At 39.2% G+C, this 17,312-nt stretch overlaps 1 protein-coding gene across 1 annotated transcript; it reads left to right on the top strand.

Moving 5' to 3' along the window:
- The first annotated feature begins 578 nt into the window (after positions 1 to 578).
- On the top strand, positions 579 to 15,597 carry rasl11a (RAS-like, family 11, member A). The gene is made up of 8 exons (XM_041986593.1): positions 579 to 1,139; positions 9,460 to 9,516; positions 9,643 to 9,725; positions 11,455 to 11,495; positions 11,590 to 11,719; positions 11,920 to 11,995; positions 13,740 to 13,816; positions 15,019 to 15,597. The coding sequence occupies exons 1-8, from the start codon at positions 983 to 985 to the stop codon at positions 15,163 to 15,165; spliced, it is 768 nt and encodes a 255-aa protein (XP_041842527.1). The 5' UTR covers positions 579 to 982; the 3' UTR covers positions 15,166 to 15,597.
- Positions 15,598 to 17,312: the final 1,715 nt, after the last annotated feature.

Genomic DNA, 17,312 nt, shown 5'->3' with positions numbered 1-17,312 from the left:
AGGACTGCCTGGAAAAAAGGAATAGTTTGCTTCATTCTTTACCTGCCAAACTGGGCAGGAAACTTAAATTCATATCTGAATGAATCTTAATCCACATTTGTTGTGTTGCTACAGCGCTAATTTAGAGTCCTGCTTATCAATTATAATAATCATGTAAATGAACAGTTTTTTAAACCTAAAACACTAAGATACGAGTTCAAACCCTATAAAGGTTAGATTTTAAAGTAACCTCGTTTTTTAATTAGACTTAAAGAAAGTGTATTGAGTGTAAAATGCGCCTTAAAATGGACACAAATGGGCTTCCATACATTTCTCACACTTCAGAGATAAACTATAAAAAGCAAATCACAGCTTGTGATTTTTATTGCTTTAAATGTAAACATTCAGTTCATGTTGAACTTTTCTGTTTCTCGTGCAGCTTTGTTCTAAAAAAAAACTTTTAAATCCAGTATTTGTGAAGTCTTTGCTGTCTGAGTCAGGGTTTTAAAGCGGAGCCCCATTTATAGTGGTCTCACGGGAATATTCAGAGGGGACGGATCAAGGTCTACATCCCTCCCTCTCATCTTTCTTTCTGCTCTCTGTCCGCAGCCAGAGGCATCTGGAACCGCTGCAAACCGGATTACTTGTTTCTTTCTTTTCATTCTTTATTATACGGGAATTAAAACAGCAATAACACGAGGTGGATCATGCGTCCACGCAGCGGCACTAAGCGTCTTCTTTCACTCACTGGAGGAAAACTTTGACTAGGAGCTGAGACGTTTGGATTCTAATTGGAAATTTAGGTCGACCTTCATTTTCTGAAGCTTTTATAACCCAAACCAGGCTATTCGTTTCCCGAGAATAAGCAACAGAGGAAGTGTTTCAGCCCTCCGCAGAGTCCCAGCGAGAAAATCACGGAGTGATTTTTCCTCCTTTGGGCGCAAAGATTTCTTATTATTTTCCAACATAGAAGGGAGCCGATCTGAGGGCAGACAGGAGCTAAATGCGGCTGACTGGCGACCCTGTACCACCAACCATGAACAGCGGCGGGTCTGGCAACTTTCTGCTGGTCCCCATACCGGAGTACCCCCTGCTAGACTGCGTGCCCAACAAGACCGTGAAGATCGTGGTGCTGGGAGCGAGCAGCGTCGGGAAAACCGGTACAGATGGAAAGATGGTCAGGGGGTTATGTTGCATTTGTGGGAACCAAAATTCAAATGTGTGCTGGGCGTTTTTTTTTTTTTCAGGAGAATTGAAGTTGATCTGAGGCATTGTGGGGAATTAAAATAGGAAAGTTGTGTGTGGATGTCAACATAAGATTCAACTAGACATAGTTAGAAGTAGCATCTTTTTTAGGGAGTAAGAAGTAACCTTTAAATTAAATTATGTGTTTATAAGCTAATAAATAAAAATGTAAATAAATTACCAATCCTGAACGATGGGTGGCGACAATTTGCAACTTTCGTGCTGTGAAATTAAGATTTTCCCATTTATTTAAATGTACAATGACTTCGTAACAAGTGCACATGCAGAGGCAGGTCTAGAAGATTTTTAATTGGGGTGAAATTGGTTAAGAAGGGCACATGTAAATCAGAACCCCCCCCCCCCCCCCCCCTTTTTTTTTTTTAAGGTCTAGATTGTAGGAAATAATTAACTGATTATTACAACTAAAGTGGTCATGTAATGTAAAAAGGAAAGTGCATTTTTTAAAAAGTAAACAACCAGTTATATTTTTTAAATCAACTTTTTCTCACTGATCCTAGAATAAATTGCTTTAAGCACATTAATTGCATGGTTGTCACATTTGGGTTTTTATGACATCTTCATAAAAGACAGACAGACCAATGCGATCACCAGTTCCGTTGTGATCAGGAACATCGTAGCGTTCATGTAGAACATCAGGAGTACATTACATGCTGCATTCACTTGTACTGGGGCATCCAAGATTTACCCAGATGAAGATCAGTTTACACTAAATATTTGTTTGAATTTCATTATCATCTGTACTTTTGATAGCACCTGGAAGGGTGGGGGTTATGTGCACAAAATGTACACAAACATCAAGTTTAAGTACTTCTAATTTCAAATCACTTTGTTTTACATTATTTTTTTAAGAAAATTGGCAACTAAGGAAAATTAAATAAGAATAAAATTAGAAAAAGAACTTCAGAGTTAAAGCAGAGAGGGCTATGAATTGCTCCATCTTTCCACCTCTTTCAAACACATTTGATCATGTTGAGGGTTTCAGTGGCAGACAACACGCAGATCAGACTAAACACATCAGCTTGGAAAGCAGCTGCAAGAAAGCTGCACTGCAAGTGGCCAATTTGTCTGACTGGGAGAAAGTGAGACATTTACAGTTTGTAATAAATTATCAAAGACAATAGTGGATAAACTTACACTGCAAGTTTTTGCTCAGTGAAGTTCAAGGCAAGGCAGCTTGCAAGCAGAATAAAAGTATAAAATGTGATCAGACTGAACAGATTTCTGAACAGAATCTCCTGTTTCACCTCATCACAAAGCTGCTTTATTGAGATCTGGGGCCTCATTTTTTAAACTGTGCATAGCAAAGCAAACAACAGGTAGTGTCTGCAGCGCACAAAGGAAATGCGGTGCACTTCAACTTTCAGATTTATAAAAGCATGCCCACGCACGTCCTACTCCTGTTTCAATCAGAATCAACTCTAAAGCAGGTGCACGTGAGGGAGCGCCTTGCCCCGCCCACATGGTGGCTATAAATGGTCAGGTGAACACCTGTAATACATATTCATCACATCATTTCCATGATGACTCAGGAGGGACAAAGAGGGAAGAAGTGGAATTTTTCAGGGTGTGAGGTAGAGATCCTGATGGACCATGTAGACAAACGTGTTTAATTGGTGGGCATGGAGTGGGCATTACTGGTGTCAGAAAGGTAGAATGCAGGTGGCTGATGCTCTCATGTCAGAAGGGAAAGAGGCATTGGAACATGCGGCTGGATGTCTCAGTCGGTAGAGCATCCGTCTGTCATGCGGGAGACCAAAGTTCGAATGTCATAGTAAATTGCTTTGGAGAAAAGCGTCTACTAAATGACAGGACTGATGCCAGTAATTTAGTAAAATGTTTTAATTTATAAAATAAATATGTACAAATACATCTGAGATTGGTAGCAGTTTATTTAGTGTGACACACTCAGAGGAAGTCCTGCAGGTGCAGAGGGACACCATCAACACTATTAACCAGACAGCCAAGGAGTTGCCGGAAATAAAGACTGTATGGACAGAAACTAGGACAACGATTAAAAAAGCATTGTGTAAGAATAAATAAATAAAAGGAAATCCTCCTCTTTTGTGTTTTATAACATCTAAGTTTTGTTTATTAATGGTAAAACATAATTTAGTGGTTGAGGTTCTTATTAAAATCATGTCCTTTTTCCCTGAAAATCCTGTTTTTTGTTTTGTTTTTTTTTTCCCCCAAGCGAGCGCTCTTAGGAGAATTAATATGGAATGTGCATCGTTATTTATTTCTGCAAACAGCTTTAACATATAAAATGTGGTGTGAAAGGTAATAGTGGATTGTGCACAAATTTCTCACATTTTACATTGTTTCCTTGATTTTATTCTGTACCGTTGGTGTCGCTGTTTCCCGTTTGCTGGATTCTGTGCATACACCTGGATCAGAGTTGCGTGGAAGTAGGAACATTTTCCCTTCAAGTTTGGTTTTCATAAATCCCAAAAGTTGACTATATTTGGCGTTTTTGTTCCTATGCTGGCTTGATAAATAAGGCCTCTGGTGACTGTGAAGGTCATTGGAGTACAGTGTCATGTTCTAGAAAGCAGGTGGAGATGATCTGAGCTTTGTGACATGGTGCATTATCCTGCTGGAAGTAGCATCAGAAGATGCTACACTGTGGTCATAAAGGGATGGACGTGGTCAGCAACAATACTCAGGTAGGCTGTGCTGGTTAAACCAGGCCATGTTGGTACTAAGGGGCCCAAAGTGGACCAAGAAAATCTTCCCCCACCATTACACCAGCAGCAGCCTGCAGCGTTGATCCAAGGCAGGATGGATCCATGTTTTCATGTTGTTCCCACCAAATTCTGACCCTAGGGTTAGAGTCCAGCTGAAATGTAGACTCATCAGACTGGACAACATTCTCCATCTTCTGTTGTCCAGTGTTGGTGAGTCTGTGTGAATTAGCCTCAGTTTCCTGTTCTTAGCTGGCAGGAGTGACACCCGGTGTGGTCTTCTACTGCTGTAGCTCATCTGCTTCAAGGTTGGACGTGATTTGTGTTCAGAGATGGTTTTATGCGTACCTTGGTTGGAACCAGTAGGAGTTCATGCTACTTTTCTATCATCTCCAACCAGTCTGCCCATTCTCCTCAGATCTCTGACATCAAGAAGTTGGTCCAGACAACTGATGTTCACAGGACATTTTCTCTTCTTTAGACCATTCTCTGTAAACCCTAGAGATGGTTGTGTGTGAAAATCACAGTAGATCAGCAGTTTCTGAAACACTCAGACCAACAACCATGCCACATTCAAAGTCACCTAAATCTTCCTCACCCTGATGCTCAGTTTGAACTTTAGGAAGCCATTTTGGCCATGTCTACATAGCTAAATTCATTAATACACTGCTTGTGACTGGCGGATTAGATATTTGTGTTAACAAGCAATTCAACAGGTGGACCTTATAAAGTGTGAGTGTAGTTTGTTAAAATTAAAGACATTAATCGTTCTAGGTATTTCTTTTACATTTTTTAATCTAAAACTGCCTATGATTTTTAAGACCTAACTTCATCTGCTGGTGCAAAAGAGCTCCATAAAAATAACTTTCTTCAAACCTCAACTGAACAAGTAACCTGATTACAGTGTTTTTATTTATTTTATTTTTTTTGTTTGTTTGTTTTGTTTTTATACCACATTGTAGCTTGAAAAGAAATATAAGAAGATAAAGGTAACTTGTCTCAACTATCTTTATATCACTGCCCTACACAGTGACAGCATCCTGTTTGGACATCTGTTGTTCTGCATGATTTGGAAAATTTTATACTATGATTATTACAGGTTACACCCCTGTCTGGTAGTACACACACAGACACACACACACACAGACACACACACACACACACACACACACACACACACACACGCACGCACACACACACACACACACACACACACATGAAGCCACCTTTAACTGTTATGGTATTTTCCACTTGAGCTTGGAAGTCAGCTTGTCAGAGTTCCCAGTTGTAAAAATAAACAGGAACATTCCTCAAAGTCAGATTTTTGACTCAGATTGTCAGAGGAACAACACCGACCTTGACCTTAAAATCCAACATGGCTGCTCAGTAAGTGGTGATTACTGTGGTTGAAACTGTTTTTTTGTGTAATGTTAAATCAGTCAAACACATACTGTCCATCCTGTCAGTAAACATGTTGCTACAGAGTTTGTATGTAGAAAATAGAGTGTATTACATTGTTATTAGCTTAGATTGTTAATAGCTAGCATTAGTGTGCACAACATTGAGCTAATCCTGCCAGTAGTTGTAATGTTAATATTAGCTCAAAGTTCTGACGTCAAGACCAAGGGGAATGTTGCATTATACTGAAGGTGGAGTCAAGGTAACTTAAATGTTGTCAGACTGTGTGAGGAAGGCTTTCTGTAGACAACCATGCATTTGATTATCAGATTATCAGATACTGTAGTATCAATTTTTTGGAAACACCAATGTTAACTTTAACGTTAACTTGTAGGACATGACTGACAATATTGTCTCTAGCTAGCTGTAATCTCCTGTGTCCCATTTGTCCATCTGCCCTGGGACTTGACAACTCCATTTGAAACTGCTAAGCTGTGGTGGGGGGCGGGTGCCCCAGGGTCTGGGGGGCTGCCACCCTCCAAGATATGTGTGTGCAACCTGGGCTCTATGGTCCCATGGTATGGTGGTGTGGACTTCCGGGGGTGAATGGGCGTCCGTGGCGCTGCTACTTTGGACCTGCGGACATGTCCTCGTCTCTGTGGTACCTAGTCTTGGTGCTGGGTTGGCGTGGTCCGCGGTGGTTTTGCCTGGGGCGGTCGGGTTCCGACTGGGGCGGGGCTCTGCTGGGGGGTATGGGTGTCTCTTGGATCTGCGGTGCCTGCCCTCCGTGCGACCCGTGCCACAGCGCCCGGTGCCCACTGGGCCTGCTCACCGTCGCCCTGGACTGCTCGGTCCCCCTGGGCTGCTCGATCCCCTGCCCCATCACACCGGGGGGGCTCCAGTCTGGGGGCTCCTGTGCTCTGGGCTGAGTGGGCCGCTGCTGTCTCTGCTTCAGCTGTCCTGGGCTCTGTGCTCTGCGGACCTGCTGGGCCTTTGGGGCCCCAGGCTCCCCCCTGTCTCCCCCAGATGCGGCGTGGTCACTCTTCCTCTGCCTCCCTGTCAGGTTCGACAAATCAGGACTAAAGAAAATAAGATTATAATAAAATAATAAAAATATTCCAAACATAAAGGGCAGCTATTTATATAACATGTCTGCCTTGTAGAGCAAATCTGTCCGGCAAAATATGGCACACAGACCACCTAGCTGGACAGGATAGGGTAAAAAAAAAAAAAAAAAAAAAGAAACTGCTAAGTTCAGAAGATGGGCTGCACGGTGGCATGGTGGTTAGCAATGCGGCTTCACTGTGAGAAGGCCGCTGGGGGAGCCTTGGCTGGAGGGGAGGTTAGGATAATTTGGTTAAAACAGTGGCCTTTCTGTGTGGAGTTTGCATGTTCTCCCCGTGTGTGCATAGGTTCTCTCTGGGTACTCCGGCTTCCACCCACATTCCAAAGACATGCATGGTAAGGTTAACTGGTCGCTCTAAATTCTCCCTAGGAGATAATGTGAGTGTGAGTGGTTGTTTGTCTTTCTGTGTTGGCCCTGTGGTGGACTGGCGACTTGTTCATGATGTACCCTGCCTCTCATCTGTTAATTGCTCCAGCTTCCCCGAGACCCTGAACTGGACTAAGTGGTACTGAAAATGAATGAATGAATTTCAGAAGATGACACAAATCTGGTCTAAGTGCTCCAAGTGGTCCATTTTTCTTCTTACCAATTTTTTATTTAGTTGGTAAAAAAGGTCAGGTAAAATAAAATAAAAAAATTAAGATAAATTGATATTTGAAATTTCTTTTTAAGAGTGTGCTGACATAAATGATCAATGGCTCAGTCCAGCAGGAATAACAGAACAATTCACAATGTACACTAAACAACATTTATACCATGGTCTGGGTGAATACTCTATTCTGATTGGCTGGAGGGTGTCCATTAAAAAGTGATAATGGACACCTATAAAAGAAGCTCCGTTCAAAAAGACTTATTGTTGTAAATTATTGACTAAACGCTAATTGGTAACCGTGGCAACAGAAATTCAGATGCCGAGCTGCAGACACACCAGATCATGACAGTGACGGCACATTGTTGTGAAAGCAGCTTGCAGGCTTATTGGACTCCGTCAGTCCAGGAGAGACGAGAATGGATCAACATTTTGTCGTCCCGCAACGTCACAACCAGCAGTGGTCGGAGTCCACAAACATTAAATCTCCGTCCTTCAAACACCACTATGGACATGCCAGTATCTTTATAAAATGTCACGATCAACGGGAATGTTGCATTTCATTTTAAACAGGTCGTCACCTGTCTTTCTCTCTTTATTACCTTACTTGATACAGAGTAAATGGTGGATAACATTATAAAAACAATTTAGGATAGACTTACTTACTTGATACACATTTAATGATCAGAGTGAATGGTGGGTAATATTTCTTGCAATAAAAACGGTTTAGGAAACTATCTGTGACTGAAACAAAATGTTGCATCATCCTCTGGACACACACAAGCTGTAAGAGCTTCACCCGCCCTCTGAAATGATTCTTTGTGACACGTAACATAACATTAATCAATCATCTCCCTTCCCTCCACTTATCAGGTCTAATACAACAGCTGACCGACCGAGCTGCAGGTTCTGTGTTAGAGCCGGTTAAGAGTTGCCGCTGGAGACTCGCCAGATCATGTCTGTGACGGGCGTTGCTGTGAAAGCAGCCTGCAGGCTTATTGAACGATATAGGAAATGATCTGTGGACTTTGACTATTTAAAACAAAATGTCGCATCATCGTCTGGACACACACAAGCTGTAAGAGCTGCACCCACCCTCGGAAATGTTTTTGTCACGTAACATAACTGCGGTCGACCGAGCTGCAGGTTCTGTGTCAGAGCCGGTTACCTTGGCAACGCGTCACAACGAAATAGTCCACTCAGGTGCTTCTTGTGAAAAACTTACGATTTTAAAGGTAAAAAACAACATTAACGCATTAATAATTTATTTAATATTTTTTTGTTTCGTAAGTGACCATGGTATAAGCGGGATAATGCCCTTCGAGGTGTCCATTATCATAAATTAATGGACTTTGTGTCGGACGGTTCACGCCTCTGCGTTGTCCATTAATTTATGATTATTATCCCTTACGTACAACATTGTTATATAAAACATCAGAACTTAAGAAGCCAAAATAGAAAATTTGATTACAACAGTCATCTCACAGGGGCAGTATGATCAATGATTTATCAAGTAATCGTTAAATTAATTGATTATTCAATAGCTGATCACATACAAACAGACATCTCTGGCTGTGATATGGATTCAGTACGGACCAAAGATAGAAATGTGTATGAGAATATGCTGGCGTTGAAATCTATGAGAAGTTTTCAAGGGATCATAAAGGTTTGTGATTAACCTTCTAGACTGTATCCAATGCACACAAGCATTGCAAAGATGCATGTGTGTAAACAACATTGCCAAAACTCAGTGCAGACATGAAAATAGTTGCAATACGTCTTTTTTTTTAGGTACTCCACTGTAGTCAACTAAAACTACCTAAGATTGCTCTCAAAGTCCGAACCTTTCTTAGAATCTTCTCACACCAGGAAAAAATACGTAAATGACATGGCAAGACAGATGCCTTTGTTTTGATGGTTGAAGTCTGTTAGTTGCAAAGATAATGCAAAAATGAACAAGTCAAGTTTCATAAATCCATGCAGAAAGCTGATGCATGATGGGAGAAAGATGCTTTTAAAGTAAATCCTTCACACCCACGATTTAAAACCTAAATAGAGACCTCTGGAATAAGAGAAGGAAAAGCATAACTAGTTCTTTACAAATATTTATAACACAACACATGATTTTAAAAAAGTAACATTATTAAAAGAAAAACACTGCAAAGAGAAAAAAAAATCCCAAAAAAGAATTGAGGATTAAAAATATATGTCAGGCAAAAAGGAAATTACACCTGCACAAGGTAAAATTACAGTGTTACATCAGTCTGTAGACTGCAGCAGGTTAGTGGGTTTGTATGCTGTTGGAGAGCTTTATCACTACGATGTTACACAAAAGCTCTGCACATTATGCAACTACTTTATGTTAGCGTGTTAGCCCTTCCCTTGTTTGCATCTGATTGAGACATTTTGTTTCTTTACAGCTTTAATTGTCAGGTTTCTGACTAAGAGGTTCATTGGGGATTATGAGGCAAACACAGGTGAGTTTGTGTCCATCTGTCTGCAGTTTCTCTCTGCAGAACATTACCGTTTCTTCTACAAATAATATCTATTATTGATCAGTTCCGTCTATTCATCCATCCACCTGAACCCCTCTGCCTCTACAGGAGCACTCTACTCCAGAAAGGTCACCCTGGATGGGGAGGAAGTGTCGCTTCAGATCCAGGACACTCCCTGCGTTGCTCTCCAGGTAGCTCATGGAAACAGACAGTAGAAATCTCACTTGTGTTGCCTTTATGTTGAACTTGCTTCAGGTTAAAAGGATTCATTCTGAAAGGAAACATTCAGGTCCCTCTATTTACTCATCGGTTGTTCCATTAAAACACACAACAGTTTTAGCTTGAATGTAAATTAACAAATAGTCACTGACTATTCTAAAGAATAATGGCATCAAAATAAATTATTGAGAACTGTTGTTTTTCATTTTTTTCTTCTTTTTTTTAGATTTATAGGAATTTTTTTATCAGCTTTCTGATATTGGCCAGTATGGCTTCAGAGGCTCATGGTTTGGCTCCTCACAATGAACCTTTACATGACCACCAAAATCTGATAACTGTTAGTAATAATCTGATCTTATGCATCTACTTCTGAAATACAGTATTCGTCCATTATTAGATTTCTTTGAGAGTGCGTATGTAGTGATGTAACTTTTTATCATGACTGGTGGCGCACTCAGTCATAGCTGCTAACGTGGGAGCTAAGTAGCCTGCAAAATAGACAACACGCTAACTTCCTGCTGTACACCGTTGTGTTTTTCCTTTGTGTTCCACTCATGTTGTGATGCTTTCATCGTTTTAACAGAAATGTTGAGGAGACAGAAGCCACACAGTTTCTTGCACATGTGCAAACCCTCCATCTTGCTCATTTCCTATTAGCAAGCAGTTTTGGAAATTGATTTTGAAACCTATCTGACTGCAAATCGTGAAAACTGCCATTATCATAAAAAAATGTATGCCTCGTCGGGCATTATCCCTTGTATTTTGACTTGAATTAGTAATTTAATTGAACTGGTTTGAAATGTGTTATCAGTTAGCCCATTGAATAAGGCTCTTTTCCAGTGATATTTGCAAGATTTCTGGATGTTTTTAGTATGAAGGTTTGAGTCGGTTTGAACAGGAAATTGGCGTGTTTACTGTCTTTATCTGAATATGAAAACATGACAGGTTCAGTGAAGGCCTGTTTCAGTATATTTGAACCAGTTCTGGCATTATTCATACAGTTATGTCTTTAAGCCTGTCAGATTTCAGAATTATTAAGCCAATAACTTTCTTTTACTCTTTCCTCTGAACTGTACTTTGGGCTAGTCCTAGCTGTGTAAAGATTGGCCTTCATAGATACAAAATAATAGCATAAATCCTAAAACATGCTATTTTGCACTATTGGAAAATCAGCTTTCAATTCTGTGAAGATGTAAAATTAAGTTTAAGCTTTTTTATTTGTGATTTTTTTTTAAATCAACATTTCTTTCATTTTCTAAGTTTTGTGAATAAAATACAGTGCACCACACTGCGCTAAACAAGCATTCCTTATATATAGACAGACCACAGAGGTGCTTTCTCATACAGGGGGAGATATGTCAGACATTACACATAAGTGTTGTGTGGAATCAAGAAGAGGCGTGTGTGCAGTCAAACACTCCAGAATTTGCTGCTAAAATAGTTGAAAGCTGAGGTCTTTAATATGGAGAAAGAGAAAATGTACTTTGCTTTCTAATTATGTGGACAGTGTCAGCATAAGAGTTTGAAAAAGAAGTGAACTATTGCTGGCTTAGTGGATCTGAGATCACAAGTTTAAAGAAACAGCTGTATGTGTTCATACTAAACCATTTGTCTTTGTAATAAACATATTGGCAAAATCTTCACCTGCTCACTAATTGACGTTGCCTGTATAACTACTTACTGTTGTCTCTGTTTTCATAGGATGATGCTGAAGGCCTGTACTGCCAGGAGCAGATCAACAGGTCAAACTGATATCCCATTCATTTAAATAAGATTTCAATTTGCTAATTTTCTTTAATAATGTTGTATTTTCTCCACTTTTTTTTGGACATCCAGGTCAATCTACTGGGCAGATGGGTATGTGCTGGTTTTCTCCATCACCGACCACAACAGCTATCGAACCATCCAGCCTCTATACCAGCATGTGAGGCGCATACACCCATCAGGAAACATACCAGTTATACTGGTCAGTATGTGTCTTCAATCATGTGGTTCTATAAAGACATCCTACAAAAATCATTTATAATCTAATGTAGTATTTTCTATTAGGCCTACTTTGATTGCTTTCAAGTAAACTGAAACTTTAAATGTTTCTTTATTAGTTTGTTTAGCATACAGAGCAGCCACTAACCCTAATCCTATAATCTAATCTATAATCTGTTGCAGGTTGGTAACAAGAGTGACCTGCTCCGAGCCCGACAAGTGCCTGCAGATGAAGGCGAGACATTGGCAGCTTCACTGGGTGGGGCGTCTTCCTCTGTTCTATTTACATGACATCTACTCTGTCATGATTAACATCACTACAGTTATCAAAACAGACATTTCCTATAAAGTAATCATAACATTTGAGAATATACAGTAACTATAACAGACAACACTTCCTAGAAAACAGAAAGTATAACCTCAGTTCCAAATAAAAGTTGCTTGTAAATGTAAAATAAAAACAAATTTTAATGATTTGAGAATCTAATAAACTAATTTTATTCACAATTGAACATGAAAAATGTACCAGATGTTGAAACTGAGACATTTTACTATCATCTCATTTTAAATTTAATGACAGTAAAAAATAGGGTCATGTTTTCCATTGTGTTCTTTTTCAGTGTGGTGCTGCCTGCAGGCCAAAAGGTCATCCAGTACTGATTTTCACTATTACCGCTTGTGCACAGACATGTCTCCAGAGTGTTTTACGGTCATACATTGAAGAGCATTAGTTTTCATTTACTCCACAAGTTCTATAAACCTTTACACAGCATCCAAATATTTTAGGAACTGACTTGTAAATTGGTCTGCTAGCAATTGTTCTTTCTCAGTTCTCTGCTCAGTTGTGCTACTGATAATTCTTCCACCCCTGCTGTGACATGACATAGGTTGACCCTCAGGACTAAATTATGTCAATAGTTGCTTTCGTTGACAATTCCAATTAGAAAAAATCCAAAGTAAGGATGATGGAGGAAATGGTGGGTGGGTTAGAGTTAAGTTAGGTTTAGCTGTTCATAATGACATAGATTTAGAAAAACTATCATCACAAACTACACACTCATTGTCACAGTTCTTATGACATAATATAACATTCCCTCGACACAAACATCCATCTGACAATTTTTAAATGTAGTTTGTAAAACTACAATAGGACGTATTGACAAAAGCGCTTATGTCACAATATCTGGTGAGACTGGGCTGCAGTGATACTGGATCAATGGTCTGATGCTTGTTTTCAGCTGGGTTTTAGTCTGAACCAAGCCCAATCAGGTTTTTATAACACAGTCATGCAGGTTTTGAATATTATATGAGTTGTGCTCTTAACTAGAATCCAGTTGAAGACCAAACAGGACTGAACCCAACTAGGACTTGGAACCATAACTGAGGCTCATACCTTCAAATTTGCTTAAATTTTAAACTGGCTCCTATCCCTGTTTCTTTTCTCATAGCCAGTTATATAAAAGTACTTTTTACAAGGACTCTTTCTAAACTCCTTTACACGAGTTAAAGATTTTTGGCTTTGTGTAAAATATCTCTAAACCTAATGGATGTATAGTTGCGACATTTGGTTGAGACTGTCTTGAAATTCTCTATTATTCAAGCAAATATCTCAAAAGTAATTTGTGCAAACATTCAGGGTTCACAGGAGATAATGACCCACTCACTTCCTGTCTTGTTTCCCCTCAGAAACTTGATCGAAGAATTCTTATTGAGTGTGGAAAAAAGTTCTCATGTCAGCAAATTTCTAAATGGACTTGACAGATGTTTATTGTAGCTCTGGTCACATCAACCAATTTTACCAGCTGTGGAAAACATGCTGTGATTTACCCTGCCCCCCCAACCGCACCACACACACACACACACACAAATAGGGCATATATACTTAAATCGTGAGTATCTGTGTGTATCTTAACTACATCCTGTGCAGTGCCTGAGGAGAGAGGAATGCTGTGTTATCAGGAGGATAAGAGTCGTTCAGATCTGAACGCTGTCTCTGGTTGCAGGAGGGGTTTACTTTGAGGCCTCAGCCAGAGAGAACCACGAGGGAGTCCATGCTGCCTTTCTTCATCTCTGTCAGGAGGTGAGACTTTATCTTTTTGTTAGTCAGAAACATTTGATTGATGAGGGTATGTCTCCTGGGGAAAGCATTCTCTTTAGCTCTACGGATGTGCATCTTAAATTACACCAAACAAGATTGTCATTTTATGTGGGAACTCAAACTGATTACAGGATTGAAACTACTCTTGTCAAAGTCCTAAACAACACCCATCTAATCACAGATGTTGGCAGAAGTTCAGTTTGGTTCTGTTAGATCTCAGTGCTTGTGAGATCTAGGAGTTTTGAATTTGCTTGAATCCTCCTTGAAAACCGGGGACTCTTATGTGTTAATTCAGAAATATAAATCTACACAAACAAAAATGACATGTGGAGTTCCCAGGGCTCCATCTTGGGCCCCCCTTGTGTTTCACATCTACAAGCTCCCACTCGATCAGATCATGGATAACAAAATCATACTTCTATGTCACCAGGGGAATTTGGTCCCACACAAGGCAAGCTTTGCTCAAATCAATAACGTGATGTGCCAGAATTTTCTTCAGCTAAATAAAGATAAAACTCTAATTATTCTCTTTGGAACTCTAAGTTCTGGGCAGGTCTAAATCAGGTTTTAAAACTTTTCTTATTTGCCATCACTTTTAATTAAGCTAGAAAGTTTGTTTTAATCTATTTTCTTGTGTATTCCTTTGTTTGAATGTTTTTTTTTTAATTATGTACAGCACAGCAAAATTATATGATTCCTTATGTGTCAGATAAGCATATTTTCATTTTTGATGCTATTTGTTTCAGAAATGTACCTCATAGGGCCTGAAAACTTGTTAAATCTATCCAGAGACATTCAGGAATAATTAAAGGCTAGGACTAAAGCTCACTCTGCTCTGATTAGTCAGCTCCACCGATCTGATGCAGAACTGCCTCCGCTGCATGTTAGCTCTAAAACATCAAATTTGATTTTATGGGGACCTGAAAACTGCAACAACAACTTTTTCTGCCTCCAGGAGCAAAGTCAAGTTGTGAACTGGAACATTTTATAATGAACATGCTAAATAATATTGTGGCGTTCTCCTGGTCCTCAATCTTTCTGGCACCATTTCAAATATGGATGTTATAATAATTTGTGACTCTAAACTGGTTCTAGGGAGTTTTGATATATATATGTATATATATTTAAGAAAAACTTTGAAATACGAAACAACATTTAAAAAAAACTTGTCCTCTCTCCACCAGGTGATCCGAGCATTGGGTGGAGGAAACGGGGAGAAAAGAAGAGGAGGCCTCCACCTGGCCAGACCCAAATCTCCCAACATGCAGGAGCTGAAGAGGAGGTTCAGGCAGGTCCTCTCCTCCAAAGTCAAATCAGCCACAACTATTTGATCTCAGGAGGGGATGGAAAATGACGAGGAGGTACTGAAGAGATGACCTCTGAGTTCAAGGTCTGAAGCCATTCATGACACGAAAAAGCACAGCTGAGCCACTCTGAAGTGATCAAAGCATTTCAAAGAGGACATGGAGTCCTCATCAGATGGACAGATGAATGCGGGGACTGAATGGAGCTCTCTGGCAGCACAGACTTTCTGGAAGAAACTCGCCATCAGCAGGATCCTCTGCCAGGACCTACAAGAACGCAGTGCAAAGCAGACATGTTGAAAACTGAACCTTTCTCATTAAAAACAGTGACCATGTCAACAAAACTTCAGGACACGAGTACAGTTGATATCTTCTGTTTTTAAAGGTTGAAAATCACTGAGAATATCATGACAAACCTGAATAAAATATACTGAAACAATAAAGACTTTTATGAATTTATCCACATAGTCTCATGTCCTGTCTGTAATTTTAAAACTACTTTTTTGGACTTTACTCATATTTGGTTTTGATTCCAATTCTTATCTATTTTAATGGAATTTAAGTGCTAATATAAAGATGTTTTGTTTTATAAATCAAGTCACTCCACAGGAAACAGGAAATGACCCCAAAAATTAGTTCATTTGTGGTCATGTACTTAAAAAATACCTAATATTTCTCAGCAGGAAGGACATCCTTCCATAGCAACATTTCCCAGCAGGAAGGAAATGCTTTTATAGCTGAGGGAACTGAGCATGAACTCCCAAAACGTGAAGGAGCCCGCTGCAGACAATCATAAAATGAAAACTTTTCTTTTTCAGGCTTGAAAATGAAAAAAAAAAGACTCTTTACAGGATAAAAGAATTTAAAAATAGCAGGCTTAAGTTTACATGTAACTTTAGTTCATAAAAAAAAGAAAAAAAATCTGAATTCAGTCAAGTATTTTAAAATGGTCATTTTCATAAATTACTATATTAAATCAGTCAAAATGTCATTTGACTGGACACCACAGGTGGCTGACAGATATCTAAACACGCATGGATCATCTCTATCACTACCCCAGTTTATTCATCCTATCCCATTTAATTTAAAAATATTGACATTTGGCTGAACATTTCTAGAGATTTTGTCCCTGTGGAAGTACAACTACAGACATTATGAAAGGCTATTTACCTGATGTTAGTCTGAAGCTACGTAGCATTGCTAACTTTGTTATATGGTAGCACTAGCTCAGCTGTAAGCCAATGCGGGGAAAGCATGTCGTATTTATTTTGCAGTCAGTGTATTTAGGGACTACACATCAACTCAGAAAGTCCTGATGATAAATATAGTTTAAATAGATTCTGAATCAAAGGTTTTCACCTTTTAAGTTCTAAGTTTGTAGACTTTAACCTGAAGATGAGAGTGAGCATTAGTGTGACTACATAGACATGAGCCCTGCTGTAACCTCAAGTGTTAACCATCCAGCAGCGTTGGATAAGGTGATACTGTACATAAAAATAGAAGACCGTTCTCTTACTCTAATATGTAAAGCAGTTTCATTAACCTTTAAAACTCTGTTATCATTGGCACCTTCAAAAGTACTATTGAGATATTGTCAACAATTTGTCAGGAACAGTATTTTGTAACCTTTTGTGGTAACTTGTGGTGGGTAGCTTACCTTTAAGTAATCTACAGAGGTTTTACAGACATTTTTATCCCATCCAGGAGGTTTACAATCCAGCTGCAAAATTTAGTGTTTATTCAGACACTCAATATGGTAAATCCACCCAGTGATCCATAATAAAACCATTATTTATCAACTTTCACAACAAAAAAGATCACTGTCCCTACTATGTTGCTAAGAGACCTCTATTTTAATGCGGGAATTATGATTAAGCCATTTTCTGTCAAACTTCTGACCAATTAGATAACTTAAATTGGTCATGTTTTACCAGGAGCAGCCAAAGATCAACAAGTGCCAAGAAAGCTATGTGTCTGTCTAAAAAGAACAAAAATAATAGACTTCTATGGCTGGAATAAAGCCAAGATGTTGTTTTTGATGCAAAATGACTTGGAGTTCATTTTATGAGGATAGCAGGCAAATAGTAGCATAAATAACTGTAAATAGAAAAATAAAAATAAAAAAAACACCTGGAGGAAATATTAAAATATGTAAATAGGAATAAATAATAAAT

This window comes from Melanotaenia boesemani, chromosome 5, assembly GCF_017639745.1.
Source record: "Melanotaenia boesemani isolate fMelBoe1 chromosome 5, fMelBoe1.pri, whole genome shotgun sequence".
Taxonomy (NCBI): domain Eukaryota; kingdom Metazoa; phylum Chordata; class Actinopteri; order Atheriniformes; family Melanotaeniidae; genus Melanotaenia; species Melanotaenia boesemani.
The sequence above is the reverse complement of the archived record's forward strand: the minus strand, read 5'-3'. Positions and strand labels throughout refer to the sequence as shown.

What these genes read in the sequence shown, in the direction of transcription:
- rasl11a (XM_041986593.1), top strand. Translation starts at nt 983, where the DNA reads ATGCGGCTGACTGGCGACCCTGTACCACCAACCATGAACAGCGGCGGG. An exon ending in CTCCCTGCGTTGCTCTCCAG is followed by an intron (nt 9,726 to 11,454) that starts GTAGCTCATGGA and finishes CTGTTTTCATAG; the next exon opens with GATGATGCTGAAGGCCTGTA. An exon ending in TGCCAGGAGCAGATCAACAG is followed by an intron (nt 11,496 to 11,589) that starts GTCAAACTGATA and finishes TTGGACATCCAG; the next exon opens with GTCAATCTACTGGGCAGATG.